This window comes from Molothrus ater, chromosome 3 (assembly GCF_012460135.2).
Source record: "Molothrus ater isolate BHLD 08-10-18 breed brown headed cowbird chromosome 3, BPBGC_Mater_1.1, whole genome shotgun sequence".
Classification (NCBI taxonomy): Eukaryota; Metazoa; Chordata; class Aves; order Passeriformes; family Icteridae; genus Molothrus; species Molothrus ater.
The window spans coordinates 50,221,762-50,242,773 of NC_050480.2; the positions used below are offsets into that span (position 1 = coordinate 50,221,762).

At 42.5% G+C, this 21,012-nt stretch overlaps 1 protein-coding gene across 1 annotated transcript in view; it reads right to left on the minus strand.

Moving 5' to 3' along the window:
- Positions 1–204: 204 nt before the first annotated feature.
- NHSL1 (NHS like 1) overlaps positions 205–21,012 on the minus strand; it is a 181,197-nt gene continuing 160,389 nt past the window's right edge. Inside the window, 4 exon segments of the mRNA XM_036379824.2 lie at positions 205–7,916; positions 11,377–11,506; positions 12,048–12,794; positions 12,797–15,460. Of these exon segments, the coding sequence (XP_036235717.1) occupies positions 7,193–7,916; positions 11,377–11,506; positions 12,048–12,794; positions 12,797–15,460 (4,265 nt within the window). The 3' untranslated portion in view covers positions 205–7,192.

The following is a 21,012-nucleotide window of genomic DNA, read 5'->3' on the forward strand; positions in this document are numbered from 1 at the left end:
TCACTGTCTTCTGTCCTAAGGGCCACCTGTTTTCCAAAAGACATACCAGGATCACAGCTTGATGCTAGCAAGATGTTTCAAGCAGGATGAGGAAATACCTGTTGAAAGAGTACTGCTAAGGCACTCTACAAGAATTAATAGATTACATGAGACCTGGTTTATCCAAAGAAGGAAAAATCCAACAAACAAGAGCAACAACCAGAATGACTTTTGAGAAAGGCATTTCAGTTTATTGTCAAGACACTTTCTTCCCTCATTCGTCAGCAAGTATTTTAGATAATTTCTAACATGGACTTCCAGTTCAAAGAGGTCACAATTTCCCAGACCCTGGTGATCATTTGAGAGAGCAAGTTTGTGGCACAGAAAGTAATTTTTTAGATTCTTTGTTCCCAAAACCCAACATGGCTCCACATGAGATTGTCACATCATGCAAAAAACTCATCCCATGAATTTGATGACTAATTTGTTGCAGTCAGTCCTGGACTTCAAAGCTGCACTTCAAAAAAAAAAAACCCAACTTTTATGTTACACATCTTGCTTGCCTTGGGTTGTGCTTAACAGTCTAAAACCAGAGTACTGCTTGGGTTTTTTTTAACTTAGAAATAACCAATCAACTACTTTCCATGTTTCCACATGCCACAGTCATAAATTCTGACAAATGTTGCAAGAAAATGCATGAGCAAATGGAGAAATCAGGCTTAATGTTCTGTGTTGGAATAAATAAAGGGCTGTCTCTTGAATATTACACTGAGGTACTTTTTTTTTCCCTGTGTATCTCATCACAAGAGACCTTTCTGTGGAATTTGTTTGTTTGATCTTTGCCCTAAAAGATCCAAGTGTGCTGTGTATGGGAATATGCCAAGCTCACTTGGGATCACCAGTGGTTTGATACTGTCTATCCATGGCTTGCAAATGGACTTAAGCTACCTTAGACTCAAACTTGGACTTCTGTGCAACTCTGCATGACCTCTGCTCACAGCCACGTGATCTCACGGATCTCCTTGCTGAAATGTACTTTTGTTTTGTATCAGGGCTCTATAAAAAAGTAAATACATTAAAATCATTATCATTCCCTAGTCTGTGACTGTTGCACTGACTACATAAACCTGGCCTTTGCTTTTTAAGTCCTTTGCACTACACTGTAGCTCCCAGATGGCACAGCAATTGGCAAAATCACCATCTCCAGGCAGCACATTACAACACCCTGATTAAGGCAAAAAGGATGGGACCATGTCTTACTAAGGCAGCTTCTCAGCTGGTGATGCTGCACTGGGCACTGAATTCTTGTGCCATTGGAATGCTCTTTCCCTGTTTTAAACTGACCTAGAAATCAGGGGTTTTCCCCAAATTTAACTCCCAAAGGCAGGAATTTGTGTGTCCATTTTCTGCAACCCAGTGTGAAGAGACTGCTGGAAATAGCCTATAATTTCTTCTGGAAAATGTACATTGAAGAGATACTTGACTTTTAAAAAAGAAAACATTAGTGTACTACCAAGATGCACATGAACAACATTCCTCTCCAGATAGCAGATAGTTCATTTAGTTTCTTCTATTTCTTGTTTCCAGGATTTCATCTTGTGGTGTTTTAGAATTTTTTGGTTTTCTGGAGATTTTTGTTTTCTTTTGTGTTTGTTTTTGTTTTCATAATTTACATATTTTTTCCTCACAAATTAGTTTTTACCATCTAAACACAGAAGCTAAATTGTTACTGGTTTTTTTCCTAGAGGTAGTGAAAATGCAGAAACTTCTGCTACTTTATATGTCCTGACAAATTTTCCTTTTTTTCCTTCAGCAGCTAACAATTCTGGTTTTATACTGAAGGTCGGTGCACAAATAGACCAGTGTACTACAGACAGAAGCAACTCAGCTACATTGGAACTGGACTTTCTTCTCTATATACCTCCCCACATGCTTATACACACACATTTGGATTCACTATTAACAGACAATTTCCTACTAAAAATCAATGACATTTTCCATTAGCATTGTTGGGAGAAGCATTGATTGGCCCTTAAAAGGTTGGCTGCACATTATGTGGAAGAACCCAACTGCAAAGAGCTAAATTTGCAACATAAAATGTAATCAACATTCTGCTAGGGAAGCACTATCAAGGCTTTCATCCAGTTTTTCAGGATAATATATGACACAGCACATCTTTATCCAACATTTCTATATTTTACTCTGTTGAGTGTTTATTAATTCACACCAGTTATAACCACAGTCACAATCCAGCACTTGTGTTGCAAGATTTTAATGCTGTACTCAGATTTAAGTTGATAACACCCCTTTAGAACCAAGAAAGTTATCAATTTTGCCCGAAGATTTTTCTAGTTTTAACCATGCAAGAAATCACTTTCAAAAGTTATTCAGAAAATTAAGTGTAAGGGGGGAACTCACACAGCTACCAAGGGCATTATAAAGCTATTGTGCTCCCTTTTGTGAGTACTGAAGTTATTTTAAATAAAACATATAAGATGATTCCTCATTGCCACACTAACACTTTGCTTTACCATTAAAGCCCATCCCTTTAATCCTCTCCTGGAAAAGCAAACAATGCATCATTTTGAATCACTCAAATGTACTGTGGCAATGGCTTTGTTTCAACAGTGACTACTGCTATAAATGACTTTTCCAGAACTTTGTGGCATCCAAAGAATACCTAACAAGATCTATTTGCTTGCAGTAGTATTAACACATTCATCCCTGTGCTGTATGCATGAGTGGCCTCTGTTTGCTTCAGGAAATGACTGAAAGTTTAGGAAGTTACCCCAATGCAAGTGTCTGGAGACCTGTACCCTGTACATTGGAAGCACTGGATGCAGAGTTGTTGGTAGAAATTAGACAAAATCAATCTGAGCTTTGATCTTCCCAATCCCCTTTATTCTTTCCAGACTTCAGGCACAGTGGTTCTATAGCACCCTCCCAAGAGCTGTGCTTCAGCCACCTACCAGTGCTGCCTGAGGTCTCCTAGAGCAGTCCTCACTCCAGCCTACTACTGCTTCTCTAAGCTCACCCAATTTTGTTCATTTTCCTCTTCTAAATTGTTTGGGGTTTGGGGTTTTTTCCCCCCCATGTTTGACTGACTTCAGCCTTCTACACCCTTTGAATTATGATGAAACACACGGGCTACAATTTTTCTTCCTCCTTGCTGTGGCTATTCCATTGTTCCTTTACCTTTTTCTCTCTTCTGTACTTTCTGCACTAGCCTGCCCACCCCATGCCTTAATCTCTTCTCAGTAATCTCCTTGCTTCACCTTTTCTGCCAGTGCCTTCTTTTAGGCTGAGCCTTATGCAGGAACCAGCGTCCCAGTCCTGGTTTCTCAAAGTCCTGTCTTCATCAAATCCACTTCTTATCCAAATCTTTTAACTGATATCCAGCAGCCTTCCAAACCTCCTCTCACCAAGCTATTGCTCCTTGCATAACCTTCATTATTTCAATTAAGGTAATAAGTTCTCCTTTCCAGTGTACAAAAAGCAGTGAAGGCTTGTAAATGCCCCAGGGCCTTGTGAATGTATTAACAGATTCACAACGTTATTGGGGCCACCTACATCTGACAACAGAACTTTGAACATAAAGGAACAAAACATGAAATGAGTTAATATATGGCAGAATTTAGAAAAAGACTGAAGCTGAAAACCATTCCCAGTAAAATGGACACCAGAAATAAATCTCACAACTAGCTTCAATAAAGATTCTTGTTAGAGGCAAACTGTAGACCAGCTGTAAACTCCAAACAAGCCCTGTGACACTATGATGCATTAAGCATCAGGATGACAAGTCTGCTTTTTTTCTTCAGCACAACCAAGTTTGCATATGTGCCCTCCTCTCCTTCTGCACTGGATGTCTTTAGAAGAGGTTTGCTAAATTTAATCTACAGTTGTAGACCAATAAAACCTCCACTGCAAAACCTCCCAATGGAGGAACATTATTGTCTAAAAAAGTAACTTTGAAGTTTTAAGTGTGACAAAATAATGAACCAGTTCTGCCTGCGGGGAGATGACATGGTGACACCTCTGTAAGAAAGTTACATCAGCTACCAAAGTAAAAGGTATTAGCACCATTAAACATATTTCAGCGCACCTAAGGTATTTCACTACACCTTGTATTGTGTAAAATGTAGTCTTGTAGCAACATCAGCAGGGCTGTATAAACACTGTCTTCTGCATGTTAGCCAAAACATGAGCCTTAGCCCAAGTTCACCAGATGTGAGTTTTAGAGGAGCATCAAGGCTGTCTGTGGCCAGAGAGGAAATTCAGCCTGTGCTACATTCAAGTTTAATCTCATCTACCTGCACTGACACCGTGCATTTAAGCCAGGCTTTTCTCAAGTTTCCTGCATAGCCCATAAAAACAACTGGCAGCATCAGCTGGCCATCACCAGGGAGCAAGCTGGCCATGCTCACCCCTACAGGCACTTGATGCAAACGGCTGCAGAAGCTGCAGGCACCAGAGCTACAATTTTGCCCAGTGCATTCATTTTTCACTTAGAAGATTAATCTTAGATTTCATCTGTAAACAATAAACAAAGCCTGAGTGTTATTTATGACACACTATCCTGTCAGGATGGGGGCATGAGGACTGGCTAGCATTTAGCATGGCTTTCTAAGGGATAGCACCTGCTGTGAAAAGGACTTGGTCCTTTCATGTTTCATGAGATCAGCTGAGCAAGACAGACCAAAGCAACACTGGCAAGATGTTTAGTGCAAAACATCCTGCCACTGCTACCTCTTTGTAACAGAATGTAGTTCAATATTAACAATATCTGAAACAATCTGCTTTATCCAATTAGGTTTTATTTTAATTTAAAAAATCAAATGGTTCTTTCAATATAGTTATCATATGAAAATGGTAGAAAGTTTGCTGCGCACCAGTTGATACCACCCTTGTTCCACTGAGTGCAGCTGGATTCAAGTTGTCCATTCCACTTCTCACTCACTCTGCTTATAATCTGGTTCTCCAAGAATTTTAGTTTTCTGCGACAGGTTGCAAGTAGGACAGAAGTAGTAGAAACACTCACATGACACTGGAAAAAGCTTAGGATTATTTAAATGTTTTTAGTCTCAGAACTGAGATACCAAAATGGGATGGATGTGTGAGTACACTTTAGTTGTGTCTAAAGTGAATTAGTAAATTTTGCAATGAAAACTGGAAATTAGTAGCTGGATGCATGGATGATGGCATTCAATGGGTTGCCATACGCTGTGGGACACATCTTTTGAAGGAGATTTTAATCGACTCAAAAGACAATATGGCAACTGGCAGGCTTTTACTTTATTGAAGCAAAGTCACAGCATTTTCAGCACTATTCCCCTCTTGTGAAGGGAAGAGTTAAACGAAGGCCCCTGAAATTTACATAACTAACAAGTAAAGGATTGAAGAAAGAGATTACAAGCATATTTCTCTAAAATAAATAATCTACAAAGAGTGCTTTTTCTTCTTAAAAGCAATCTAAAAATGTAAAAATTCTACAGTAAGGAGATCAAAAGATATTTTAACAACTTTCAATATTTACAAACAATACAAAAACTGCGCATGCCATCAAATGATGCAAAATTCTTATTAAAAATTAAAAGCTTCATTCCTACCAAGAACCAAAAACTCCAGCCAATATTTCAGTTTTAATTAATGGTCTTCTTTACAATTGGAAAACCGTTAAATGTTCTTATTATCTGTAAAATATACAATAAAAATGAACCTCACTAAATTATTAAGGTTAAAAAAGAAGAGCAATACTGCAGGCAAATCAAAAAGGAAAGCGTAACTTATTCTTTGGTAACCGAAAGTTAGCAAGTATCTGTATTTCAAGTGATACAAAGTAATAGTCTCCCCATTTTGACAAATGAAAGACAGATTTCCGGCAAAACACAATTCCCAAGTTTCTGTTTTGAAAGACGGGCTCCACCTACAGCTTTGTAGTGCAAGTCAAATTTCTCTTTCTAATTCAGAAGCACAACTGTCCTGGTTCCGGCCAGGACAGGGTTCATTTTCTGCAGCAGCCAGGAGGGGCCGTGGCCAGGACACAGAGGTTATTCTACACCACCTCACAACACTGCTGGGAACAAGGAAGAGGGGCAGCAGGTCACACCTTACCAGGCTCTGTCACCTGTGAGCCATTCACCTTTTTTGTGCGCACTCTAATCGTTGTCACTGTTACCGTCCATTTTCTTACTTCACTGTTGTTTCCAGTAAATTTTTATTTTATCAGCCCCCAACTTTCAACTTTTGTGCCTCTAATTCTCCTCCCCAGCCACCCGCAGAGGTAAGAGGAGAGGGGAGTGAGTGAGCGGGTACATGGTTTGGAGTGTTTTGGTGGAACACTAAATTGGGGATTACCATTCCTAAACCATGACCCTTCCGAATTCTGGCTTCATTCATCTCCCACTTTCCTGATGTCTGTGTGCACCCTCCACACACATCCAGCTGTTCTAGCTCTCTAAGGGAATACTCCAGTCAAGGAAGCAATTCACCTGGAAATGTGTGTTTCACCAAGTGAAGGTGTGTGGCTGCACAGCAGCCAGTAGTGTGTTATAAAATCAGCTCCCCTTTCCACCTTAACTACACAGCTCATTTTCCCTCAAGAAAAAGAATTAAAACTACAGTACCCTGGACCAATCCATACCTGGTGAGCTCGCTGCTCGAGCAGGACATGCTTCATCAAACGCTGGGCCATACCCCTCTAAGGAGCCATGTAACCCCAGCATCAACCCTGCTACCTTCTCTCAGAGGTGAATGTGCCTCATTGTGCCTCCCTCTGCTCAATGAATGCACTACGCTGCATCACTACAATGCTTTTGAACCAAATGTCCAGCTTGTACCACAGGAGCCTTCCCATTTCAGGCTTATTCCTAAATTTTGCTTGCACAATTGCAGTCTTAAGAAAAAGAAAAACTTCACACCCCTACAGACTCTGAGAAAACTTCCCCACCCCACCCCACAAGAGAACTTCTAAGGCTTTACATAAAAAATTCAACTGTTAACATTCTTCAAGCCACAGACCACTCATTCAAAGCAAGTGCTCCCCACCCCAACCCAACCATGCAGAACCGTCGTCGCTTTAGCATTTAAACATACACATGCAGTTCGTGGAATAAATGCTCAGCAAAGTAACCTTGTCCTGGTCTGGGCTTTCTTCTGGAATCTAGTCCCTGTAATTTTCTAGACTAATATCCAATGCCTTTTGTCACCCTGCCTTTTAACTTTCTTCCGCTGAAGAGTTTAGATACTTCCTTGAAGCACCTGGTTGAGTCATTAAGTCTACATGGGCTGGATCCAAGGTCTCCTTGCAGCCTGCCTCCTCAGCATACGGGAAGTCATTCATGTCCATTTCATCACTGGTAAACATATCAAGCTGCCCCTCTTGCTGCTCTTCCAAAGTCCTCCGGACCCTGCCCTCGGACTGTTCCACCACTTCCCCATCTCCTTCACTAATGACAGTCATGGGGCTGCTCTGGATGCGGTTGCGGACGTTGTACTTGCTGCTGGCAGCAGACGGGGGTGTCCGTGACCGGCCGTACCTCGTGCCAGAGAAGGACATGCTCCTTGGCATCAGGCCCTCACTCTTGGCCCACTCCTCCTGGGCCCGTCTGCTCTTGCTGGGCGAGCAGCTGGCAGGGCTGTCGGAAAGGTCAGGGGGGGCGTCCGTCTTTGGCCGGTGGAACCGCGGGTCCGTGTTCTTCAACATCTCTGCTGCAGACATACGGGAACTGGTGTCACAGCGACTCCCTTTCTTCAGCAGCAGGGCTTTGAAGTTGTCATTGCTGGTGCTGCTCTTGCGAACGCTTCTCTGGATAGATCCGGCTTGTTTAAGGGTAGCTAGGTTTGGGGAAGCACCAGTGGGAGTTACGGGGGGCGACGGAGAATGGTTGCGGGTACGGTCGTCTTCAGAATCTTTACGGCCAAGGACTTTCCTTTTGGATCTGAGTTTGAAACACACACACAAAAAAAGAGGATGACACAAAACCAAAAATTTTTACCTCCTCTAATTAAACTCAGTTTAGAGGGATGACAATGAATTTAAGCTAAAGCAGAGACAGGGAAAAGGGAGAAGTGATCTAAATCTAAAGCATGAGTAAGAACACCACCAGAACTGTACAGGTACTAATGCAGGTATTGAAGGTATAAGTTTATTACTCTTTTTCTGCAAATCTGGAACAACGAAACTACTAAAACTGGCAATACTGATGTTCAAAACACTTTAGTAAATTTAGTGAATCGGGTTTTCTGGAGTCAATATTCAACTGCTCAGACTGATGTGCTGTAAGAATTTATACTCCATGCTGTTTTTCTGTTAATTTGGGGACTTGATTCAAAATATGTCATCTAGAGTATGTTTTGTTTTGTTTTGCTTCATTTTACAATTTGACACTCTCTGGAGAATTTGAGGTGTAGTTTAGTGCACTTTCCTTCAGAAAAAAGGACACAGCAAAGCACTGCTGCTGAAGATGGAGCAAAGGGAGCCACATGTAACAATTCTAAATTAAATTATTGAAAAACCCCATCCCTAATCCAAATATTAAATAAATAGAGAAAAAACCTTTCCAGCTCCTCTCAATATGCACAGATAAAATTCACAGTTATGTTGGTGCTCTGTCATTGCAACTTTCAACTAAATGAAGGAGAGACCAACTTCCTGACAAGAAAGTTATCTTTCCAAATGAAAGAGCTTGTCTATTTAGATGTGAAGTGCAGGGACAAAACACACACAAAAAAAAATTAAGAGATAACCATGGAACTGGGAATATATGGAAACTGGACTTTTACTGCCTCATTTTCACATTTCTAGAAATCTTAAAAGAAATGTACATGCCTGGTAGCTATAATACAGCTGCTTTCTTTCTTTGCTGACTGAGCAAGAATTAATTAAAAAGGATTGTATAAAGCCTAATTTTAAATATGGTATTTTGGCAGAAGTTTAGAACAAGTCAACAGACTTCTCAGAGATATAAAATTATCATCCTATAAACTCCGTATTAATTTTTATCAAGCATGTGTTCAACCCAGACCATTCCCCTTGTAAAACAGATTTCTACTTAATGTGATCTTTAGCTTTACTTTCTTAAAAGCCTTGAGATTTTGCCAAGGCAAGCTAAATGTGTTCATGCATCGCAGCCTACTGATAATTAAAAAACCCCTGAAAACAAAGAAGCAGGATCCATCAGCTGAGTAGGTGGCAGCAACAGACACTGCTATAGGCTGTGCCAAGACTTTGGAGCAATCCAGTCTCTCCCCTAAGTGGTGAAGTTTATGCATAGCTCACTTGTGATGCCCCCACAGGCAGCTGCACCAGCTGTTATTTTCAGCAGCTGCTGCTGCCTCCACCTGTCCTTCTGGAATAAGAATGTAATACCAATGTCCATTCAGCCTGAGAGTTAATGGACACAGAAGACAGCAAAGAGATAGAATGATGACTTCAGGAGCAGCCAATGTGGGAACCTCATCTAGATTTAACTGTGCCTTAGCGCTGTAGGCAGCAGATGATTTTGGTGCTCGGATGCTCTGCAAGTCTGTATGTGAACATTTGTGTGCATTTGTTACAGGGAAAAGATTTTCCTTCATTACGGTTTTGGCTGCCTGTGGGTATCTTTAAACACTGCAGTGCTGGGGCTGTACTGTTACCAAACCCCAAATTAAACTTAAAAAAAGAAAAAATCAGTTGCAAAGATCTGCACGGAAAGACTATTATCGCAGCTTGGAGTGATCTGGTAAGACTGTGAATGCAGTGCAGAGCAGTCAGCTTGCTGTCAGCACCTAGCCAGCTTTTCTCAATATGTATGAATTACGGAAGAAACTTGAAATTAGGAACCAAATTTGGTTTTGGTGGCTTTTCAGACACAGACAGGGTATATGTTCAAACAAAACTATGACTTAAAACTTTGGACTGTTCTTCCTGTCCTTAATGCACATACACTAAATTTCTTATCTTGCTCCAAATTATATATTCAAGAGTGCCAATTACTGAAGTAATATCTCTTAGAAACAGTGGGGGAAAACCAAAACTTTTTTTACTAACTAGCAACCAAGGAAGAAAGTGGTTAAAGTCCAAAGCCAGTAAAAGCAAGGTCATAATAAAAAAATGTGTCAAGCAATTCCAAGTATGTCACATCCAGTTCCATTGTCCACTTCCCCACGAACTAATGAATTACAAATATGTGCGTATCACAGAAATCCACTCTCTATCTGCATACACAAAGGAGAATGGCTACTGGCCAGAATACCTCATTCTAAAGCCAGATTTGACACAGCTCTAGAGAGTGCCATGCAACATGAATGCAACAGACCGTTTTCAGAATGGCTCATACAGGCCAAGTCCTAAGGGCTAACAATAAATTATAAAAAGTCAGTATCATATATATATAGTTTTTGTAAGGTCTGGAAAAGACTTGTTTAAAAAAATGAAAAAAACATAGTATCTGCATCCAGAATGCTGCAGCCTCCCAGCCGCTCTCTTCCCGTCCCTCATTCCCGATGCACAGATGTGCAGACTGAGTGAACACCTGGATAATTCCCCACTCCCGGGCAGGGAGGCGGCCCCTCTGCGGCTGGCAGAGCGCGACGCAGCCACGCGATGGCGCTGGCGCCACGCCCAGCCCGGCCCGGCCCGGGCGGCTCCGGGAGCGCCGCTCCAAGGGACCCGCGCTCCGGGCTCCGCCTTTAGGGCTCCTGTCCTTGGGGCTTCCTTGGGCTTTCTTCTTCCTGAGCACCTAACGTGAACAGCACATAAATCTAGCTGCCATTCGGCAGGATTTTGTTTTCAAGGGAAATGAATAATGCCACTAACAATAGAGCCAGTACTGCACATTCCATTCATGAACCAGTTTGACACAAAATACCCGACCTCAGGCTGGATTATGGCAAACTATAATCCAGCATTTGCCATATGTTTTGCCATATGACTGACATGTTGCGTTACTTGCCAGTTTCAGCCACGCTTGCCATGAAGCATTAGCGTTGAGCCTCTGTCCCAAACTGCACCATATAAGCAGCGAAGAGAGTAAAAAGAGATGGAGAAGAACAAGAATGAAAACAAAAAGATACACAGAAAAAGCAACAGTAGAGTTAATATGGCAGATTGAGAACAGTACAATAAATACTAGACGTAAATTGATATTTTAAAGGGCAAGGTATTTACAATATAATCTATATCCATTTAATCTAGTTGGGTTTAGTTCAGAATGGATTAAATACATTTATAAAACAATAATATGCAAGTTCTTTTCCTCATCTTTTTCACATATAGCCTTAGTAGAAAGTTGATAAATATGTGCTTTCTGTTAAAGCCACGACTGTAGTAATTGGGTATTCAACAAAACAATGTTAAATTTATTTCTGAGAGACCTACCGGACCTGACAGTAGAGGAAGGGCAGTTTCTACAGTACCTGTGAATGGCTGCAAAAAGATCCTCAGTAGTCCTTGGTCTTGCTGGTGTTGCCACTCCATCTGTCTCTTCCCCATAACTACTGCTTGGCAGGAATGAACTACTGGCTGTGTCTGATTCAAACACCTCCACTATGCAAAGAGAACAAACAACACAGTCAGTCTGTTGTGCGAACCCCCCGGGCACACAGTCCTGAAATCAGCTCTCGCTGCCTCCAAGGAGAAGCATCCGATGGACTGAGTGAGTGCAGCACTGTCATTATTGTGATTTCAGATCAATGCTTGCTTAGGGAACTGCAGTGCATGAAATACATGCCTGTGCTTGCTCATGCCTAACAGGCGGAGAACAGTAACAAAAGAAAATTTGTAGCATTTCCACTAAAATGCAAAACCAGTATTAACAAATTAACTGCTTTTACAGCATGCTTTAATACTAGCTTGGTTAAATAAAGCATCATTTTTTTTCCATGTCTGCAACAATGAGAAGTCAGAAAGGAATTGTATGAAATGTCATACAATATTAATCAGATCCCTGCAACTTTCTTTTTTTGTTTTAGTTGTAACAATCACAAGAAGATCTGCCTTCTACAGAATGCCACCTCAATGCTAGGATCCCCACCTTCTTCAAAATAGCTACTGCTGCATCTGAATTAGTCAGAGAAAAGAGACTCACCACTTTCGTTCTCTTGAGATGGGTGCCCGTCAGTGTTACTGCCACTGTCTTGGCTGCTGCCTGAACTGCTTCCTTCATCAAAAGCAGACTGCTCCTCCTGCCTGGGTTCCTCTTGAACTGGTGATGCAGCAGGCTGTACCACAAAGGCATTCGCTCCCACTGTCTCAGAGAAGGTGAATCCAGCAGCTCCTCCCTCAGGAACCAGGCTGCCAGAGTCCATCTCGCTAGAACCGAGTCCATCTGTAAGACAATTTCTCGCCTCCTCAGAGTGTGCAAGCACAGCGTCTCTCTTAGTTGGGCTTCTGGCAGTATCACCCACTTCAGCTGCTTTCTCCACTGTAAGGTCTAACTGTGGAGGTGGAACCAAAAGGAACAGTTTGGGTTTCTTTGAAATAGGAGGTGGTTTCTTGCTTGGCAATACACCCTGAGTCTTGTCAGGAGATGCTGATGACCCCTGAAGTGACATGCCAGAAGGGAGGTCTTCACTCTGCACTGAGGACTCAGGTGTGTCATCAGTGGCTGACCCCAGAGCATCATCTTCAGAAGATTTCTTTGCACCTACTGCACTCACAGGCTTTTGATCACTGTCAAGTACAGGTGCGTTATCAGAGAGAATGAGAGGAGAACCCCGAGACAGTGTTTGAACTGCATTTTTAAATGAGGTGCCTTGAGTTTTCACTTCCTCATTGCCTAAGCTGGTACTGAGTTTTAGTGAGAGAGATGGCTTTAGCAAAGACTGTGATGATGATTTACAGTATCCTTTTCCTGAGAGGTGGTTTCAGAAGCAGAATCAGTTGATGATTCACCTTCTGTTGATTTTTTCACAGACCTCAACTGCACCATTTGCAGTGCTTTGGTGGTTACTAATGGCATCACAGGTCTTGATGAATCTTGCCTGTTGAGTGGCTGTTTCACTGGACTGTAGCAAGAATCTTCCTGGTTGCGTTTCTTAAAAGAATACTGTGGGTATATTGCTGCACCTTTTGTTATTTTGGGATCAAGTGGTGGTGCTGGTGGTGGGACAGCCAAGGGGCAAGAAGAAGGAGGAGCAACAGGGGAAGAGAATGAACTGATGGAGGCTTCTTGAGGAAACCATGGGACAGTCTGGGCAAAGGTAGAACTTACACTGGCTTCTGGTGGAGGAGGGGGGAACGTGGGAGAGGTCGACAATGGTGACAGATCCATTACTTCTGCTGGAGGAGGAGGAGGAGGAGGAGAAAGTTCAGGGCAATGCTGAGATGTTGGAAGAGGAGGTGGTGGAGGAGGTGCACCAGAATCCACAGGAGGGCTCAGGGCAGGGTCCAGTTTCTTCACACTCACACTCCCTTCAGTAGATGTATTTGAAGAAAGAGAAGTGGACGACGAAGACATGGAGACTGAAGACAAAAGAGAGGACTTCCTTTCAGGCACTTTAGGCTTCAGCTTGGATTTTCCATTTCCTGATGATGCAGACTTTACAAGTACAGGCACTGGAGTAAGCGCAGTGGGTGTGTTGGACTGGCTGGAGTACCCACTCGATGGCGATGTGACTCGGTGGGATTTCTCCGGAGAAGCACTCTTTGGTTTGGCCAGTCCACTGGGCACTTGTGGCACAGAAGCCCTTGAGCCATCACTGAAGTGGCTGATGCTGTAATCGCTGAGAGCAGATGAAGTACTCGCAGAATGGGTCACGGGAGATTTCACCTGGTCATCTGCCACCGCAGCATAGTCACTGTAGTAACCCCACTGGTCAGCATACTCTGACTTTATGCTACTTGTTTCACTCTGGGAGGGAGTGACTGTGCAGATGGAGTAGAGGTTTGGAGCAGTGGTGGACATCATGCTGCTGCTCGCGCTGACCGAGCTTTGGCTGCGTGAGCGCAACACCCAGGGATCCTCATAATCACTGCAGGGGCTCTGGGAAGGGGAGCTGCCATTTTTGCACTTGAGATTCAGCTGAAGAGAATGCTGGAGAGTGGCAATGAGGGTTTCATCAAGTATCTGTCCATTGGATTGGGCTTTTTTCTTAGGCATCCTTCTGAGTGAGTCTGTTCTGGATGGTGGCAAAGGTGGCTTCTTTGCCTTTTTCAGTGAGATGTTTCTTGCAAGGGATTTGTCACCTTGGCCTAAGTGGTCATCCTGAAGTTTCTTCTCCTTTCCTTCAAAGACGTTTATCACGCTGTCTCTGGGGTTCTCAAAACCATTACTACTGTTGCATGGCATGTCTGCCTTCAATCCAGAGTCCATATGCATGGAGCCATAATAGCCATCATGGTCCACAGAATACAGGGAAGTAGAATCCTCCCTGATTGACGTCCTCTCCAGGCTACTGCTGCTCAGGTTGCTACGGGGCGTGGCACAGCCTGGTGTCGTACAAACCACCTTGCGTGAAGGGGTCTCGCTGCTCTCTGAAGACTTGTACAACCAATGCTCCGTGCTGCTCACTGCTGCCTGTGCTTGCTCCCCAGAATAGCTGGATTCGCTCCGACCATCGCTGTCCTGGGAAGGGCTTGCTAAAGCAGCAGTGTTCCTACAGCTGTAGCTCATGCTCTGCGACCCAGCCTCTGCATTCCCAGGAGTGCTTAGAGAGACAGCGGAGTCACCAAGAGAAAGCATCATGACAGTGCTAGATGGGATGGTATCTGAAGTCTGCGAGTGACGTGTGGAGCTACTCTCACTCCAGTTACCACTTGAAGAATGGTGATCTTCTTTCCCACTTACTGCACTGCTGGCAGCAGGATTGTCTCTTGGATTTGGAAAGGCAGTGGAGCTGGACATTTTACTATCCAATGATCCAACACTCTGGGCAGCATGAATAAGGATAACTTCTGAGGAGGATGACAGTGTTGCGTTGGGTATGATGCTTGTTGAGTAAGTGGCATGAGGAGAGACCACACATGCTGGGCTTGAGGACTTCTCGCTGTCACAGCTTCTCACCTCTTGGGACTTCGGCCTTGACGGGGTCCCCATCGTGGGATTACTCCTCAGATGCACAACACTATCATCCACTTGCAATTTACTTATCTGGTGGGGTAAAGTGCCAGCAATGTCTTCTGTCTGTCTTGACATCATGCTCTGTGTCTGATCTAGGGACTGCAGAGACACCCTCGCACCAACCCGAGGCAAGCTGTGAAAACTTATGTCGTCATTTTGGCGAGAAGCAAATATAACTGCAGCAGAATCACTCATCACCGACATGTTTCCAGAGGAGCTGGAGAACTGGGACATCTGGGCTGCAATGCCTTGTCCTTTTTGTGCTCGTATTCTTCTCATTGAAGGGGGCACAACTTTAACTTCCTCCGTCTGGCAGCTGGTGTCCTTGGTTTCAGAGCGCTGCATGGCGGAGCGATAGCTGTCTAGTCTCCCTAGCGTGGAACAGTGATCTGGGACATACATGGAATGCCCTCGGAAATCACTTTGGCCAGTACCAACTGCTGGAGTCAAAAATAAAATAATTATTTCCTGAAGCACAAATTCACATTTATCTTCTCACTCATTTAAAAAATACAGCAACCCATCAAACTGCTCGATCCCCATGCTCCTGCAGGTTTATGCCTTCTGAAGAAGAATCTGCAACAATGGATTTTGCAGAGCCATCGTCTCTTTTCTGCATTTCTCTTCCCTTTTTCCTTATTACCAGGAACCTTCTGCTTACAGAATCGTCTGTGTTCCTGCTGCACATTCGACACATGAAATCCTCTGTTTATGACATGGTAATAATTTCCATAGTAATCAGTTGTGTCAGAAACCAAGTAGTACTGTTTGACTTCCAGCAGGCAACGCAGCAGGAACAGACAAAAGCCTGAGAAACGTGAAGTGTGTTCCCATGCTAATGCCTCATGCAATAAAGAAAAGGGGAAGGAAATCTGGAGACTAATATGAATAAAAGGATCTACTTTTTACAAGCATTACACTTCAGAAAAAACTGTTTCAGGAGACAAAGATAGCTCTCCAAGTCCTGCAATTTGTCTGAAAGAATGCTAACACATGGAAACATGCATTGTTTTACCACAAGTAATACATACACTGTAACAGCATTCATATAAGCATTATTCAACACTGCAAAGAAAACCATCAGGTAACGTTTCTCCATACAACTACTTTCTATTTATCATAAAGGAAAAACAGTAAGAACTGGGGAAAAGAAACAGCTGGTATTGATGATTGTCTCATCCTCAGCACCATCAGGAAATAAAAAAATAACCACTTTTTCTAAAAGAAGGAACGATCACATATTGGCATAACTCCTCCCAACCCCCAACTTTGAAGACAATGGAAATCAGTTTTAGTTCAATATATAGTTATCACTGGGTCAACAGAAAGGATTTTAGGGCTCTTTTAAATTTACAATTTTATTGGTAGCTGCCTTTTAAAATCACAAAGCAGAGGACCGCTTTAAAATTAGTCTGTGTAAGGCTGTTGCTTTTGAATTCAGTTGCATTGCTGTATAAATAGCAAGAGAGAGGCAGGCATGCTGCTGGAGATGCTGGTAAGGATGCGACACATATGTCACTGTGGGGGAGAACTGGTTATTTCAAGTCTCTGCCTTAGTGAGTCTCAGGAGCAATAAAGTAGCATGCCTGAAAGGAATGTTCTCCTTTCATATTTACTATATGAAACTGCATTGGGAGGATAGGTATTCTTATCATGCAGCTTTAAAAACACCACCCAAAGGACATTTAATCATCCTCATTCTTGGCAGGCAAAAGAGGCATTTAGGGTAAGGAAAAGAGGGCTCTGAAAAGGCTACAGTTAAAGCAGCACACACAAAAAAGATTGTTTACTTCTTTTCCTCAGGCATGTAAGTAGTCTTTCAGCAGCTTGAAGCCTAGTTAGCTTGCTTTGTGAAAATTCTCTTGCTCTCATAAAAATGCAGCCTCTTTCTGCTTCTGGTAGATGTTTGCTGCAAAGCTAGATACTCAGATGCTGGCAAATGTCTTGGATAATCTAATATGAGATATTGTCAGAACAGATGGACTACTGCAGCCAACCAAGAGAGAGATCTGCATATTCTGTATACAGTTATTGAACTGTACAGTAAAAAAAAATCATCCTTTCCAGGTATATTTTTTTTCTATGGAATCAGTGCACCCCTTTGGTTAAGACAGAGAAAAGTATCAAAACAGATGTTACAAATGTTTCTGGAACCATGACATAACCAATTCTAACTGTCGGTCAATTAAAAATATCTGGTAACAAAAATCTGCATGCCAAAACATGTAAATAACCAAAGAGATGGGTATTTTTCTTCTTCTGCCACAGTGAAACACACACACACGCACACAAACAAATACAGATGAGACAAGAGGATTGTGCTGGTGGAGAATGAAGCTGTCAGCATTACAGCAAGTATCTAATACTGTCACACACTGACCTGTGGCTGAGAGCATGTGTATGTGGTACGTCTGTACTGTATTCACAGAGGAAGCTAAATGCACCCTCATTCACAAGTAGTATAATGCAGATGGGTGGTTTATATCTGTTCAAAATGTTACTGCTAGAGAAGGTAAATGGTGAAGTGAATCAATGCTGGACTTGCTAACCTCACCTTCTCCTTCCAAAATAAGGAGAGTTAGATTCATTTATTGGGACATACTGCTCATGGCAAATGCACAGTGATATCTGAAAAAGAAAATTAATGGCACTGAATAGAAAAGGCCATTGGATAAAGGAGGCCACTGATGGCTATACCAAAATGCCTGGTGCAGCATCTCCTGCCCCTTCCCTTGGGACACACCCCAACAGAGCCTGGGCACTGCTGGCTGCCCCAGCCAGAGCAGCACACTAACAAGAGGGCAGCATCCACAATCAGGTGCAGGATGCTGCTGAGAACCAGTGCTTACTCAGGTTTGTTACCAGAATAGATGTCAATTATGGTCCAGCCTAATATGCTCTGGGAAACTGAGTAAATTGACTCAACAGCAGCAAATGTTCCCACCCTTAATACTGCAGGGAAGCCTATCAGAGCAAGTCTTTGCACTGGTGTGAAGACTGGCCTCTTCTAGTTTGAATGATTCAGAGCCCAAATAAACACAGGATTAGGGAGGGCAAGACAGCCCAGCTTCAGACATATAAACTACAGGGCAACATTCTTACATCGCTCTATGGGCTATGATCAGGGAAGGAAATTTTCATTCTTGTTACTATTACAGGAACATAACTTTGAGGTTTTAAATTTGGGGTTTTTTTAGAAAAGCAGCATATTCTGAAACTCTATCAGCTTTGGTTTTGGCTTTACATGTATGCACAATCTCATGCAAAGCTGTGAGGATTTAGTCTTTTTATAGTTCTGTTTTCTGAAGAGGGACAACAGAAATCTGCAGGGAAAATGGTTCAAAAAACCAACCAGAGGAACATTTAAGACTCAGGTATACTGGTAAAATGCTGAGGTGTTTATGATTTTGGTGAAATTCACAGGACGGTAGCAAGCAGTATTTTATTTGCAATTTACAAATGCACTGTAAAACCCTCACTCTCCCAGAGTAATACTGGAAAGTAATGATTTTCAAACCCCCTTAAAATCTTTGTTGGTACTACAGCTAGAAGACAACCCCACTCTAAGGGACAGCTTAAGCCTTTGACTAAGTACACTGATAATGCTAGGTCTGTCAGAAAATACCTACTTAAATAAATAGCAGTCAGAAGACAGAAGATATCTCCAACACCAAGATCCTTGAACAGAATGAGATTTTTAAAGAATACCATCCATTGTCCCTAGTTGCAGGGACAATGTGTGAGCAGACAGCAGCAAAAAATGCTGCAGAACCAGACATCAGGTTACAGATGCTGAACATTATGAAGTCAGAAGTAGCTGCAAACTGGGTGCATGATAGATGTGGCTGAAAGTAACAATTGTCCTGTCTGCCTTTTGCATTATCCTGCGTCCAGCACTGCAGTCAGTGCTATGTCCACCACAGGAGACCTGTATCTATGCTCTTTTCTTTTTCATTACCCTACTACGCTGCAAATCTCTCCTAATTAGGGCAAATGCTCTTCACTCATGTGCATGTTTAGTGCAGGCTCCAGCAGCTAGTAAAGAACACCCACTCTGTGGACTCTGGTAGTCACTGGTGTTGCTCATTAGAGAGGACAGGGATCGAGAATGACAAATTTGGCGAATTTGATGGGTAAGAAAGTGTGTCTGTATATAATCCCTGGGGCCTAGATACTAGCAGCCCTGCTGTGACTCCAGCTGATCTGGTGGCACCAGCAGCTTGTTGCAGAGAATCACATGAAAGGTCCTCTGCATTGAAATGAGCATGGGAAACTGAGGGTTTGAAAATATAAACAGCGTGTGTGTTGTGTCCCAAAGCAGATGCCTGTTTCAACGAGAACAAAGAAGTAGTCTCTGTTACCTTCTGACTAACCATTTCTAATGTAAGCACTCCTCTCTTATGCCACAGGCACATTCCTAAGGTGTGTTGCTCTCACTGCCTCCTCATGCCCCACCTAGCAATCCTCCTGCAAACCTGGTAAACTGGCTAAGTCACTGTGTAGGCACCACAGTTTAGTGCTACAAAAAACCCCCAGAGATTCTTATTTTGTTCTACCCCAGCAATTAGAAACTGAGTGATTTTAACAGACACTCAACAAGAAACAGACAAGTACACTGGGCTTATGGCAATTTTAAGGAATTTTCACTGTGCTCCATGAAGCATCTGTAATCTCTCAGAGGGGAAGAAAAATATTGCAGTGAATCCTGTGAAACTTTTCAGTACTGCCAGCTAAAAAAAATCCTGAATATTTGCACATATCACTGCCACCCTGAGGGCAAGAATTCTGATGTAAATATTAGGAATTCAAGTTTTCTTGATTCTGATTGTTTCTCTAACCGAACAGTCTCTGGTGAAAATTATATTCTTGGCATCTGTGTTTTTCATCCTCAGTATCAAAAAGCAGATTATACCTGCTTTCTAACATCTGATATATAGATGGATAGTGCTGGAAACATACAATTGTGAAAAACTACAGGTAGAAACCCAGTATTAGTCGAAACTATATATATAACAATAACTTTGAAACAGAGATATTCTCTCCAAAGACTGCTAAAGTTCCAAACAGAAGCAGGTGCAGTATTACTTGACTGGAACAGCTGGGTATTTGTGTGGTATTTCTGTAGGACCAATGGGTATATCTGGGACTTTTCTTACCCATGGGACCTGTAACTTGAGTGACTGCTAGCCCTGGAGGGAACTAACTGGAGAAGACTATCAATTAAGAGGCGTTTTTAATAGAACAGCTGAGTTTCCAAAGATCTGAAGGACTCATTTGCCCCCATATTGCTGAGATGGAATTGCTTCTTCTCAGGCATGTCAACAGGGAGCTTCAACAGTCCCAAATGACACCTGAGACACCAACTGGTACCACCAAGGGTCTGAGCTGCACAGCAAGAAAGAAATGAAGGACTGACAGTTGAGGTGTCAGTCATTTCCATCCCAATGACTGCCATGACATCCTATAGGTGAAAGGGAGCTACTGAAAAAGTGAGGTAGGAAAATAAGCTGAAAAAACTGTGTGAGGTCATTCTGACTCTTTGAACCTTTAGGTCAAGAAGGGGGAAAAAAAAGTACATGGGGCAAGAAAATCACAGAATCAAAAAGACTATGAATTGCATCTGTAAGATGCAAAAAAATGATTGGATCTGTAAGATGGAAAAAAAGGATTTAAATAATCCAAAGGAAGAAGACACAAAGCATAAAATTAGAAGACATTTTTGGGAACCAAGAGGACAGAAACTTTTGGTTTTGGGAATAAAAAAAACCCATCAAAATGCCTGTCAGAATAAGGAGGAATAAAAAGGTGGAAAAGGTAAAGATATTTTCCTGTCCCCTGTTTTGGTTAGGTATGTTTATTAGGAACTGTGGTGGAACTGATAGTCAGGTCTGAGACCTTGCTCCTCCTGCAAGACAGGGAAGGAGTCTGGGACACCAGAAGCTGCCCACTGGTGTCTGGGACTGCACTGATGCAGAGCTCTGGAGAAACACTC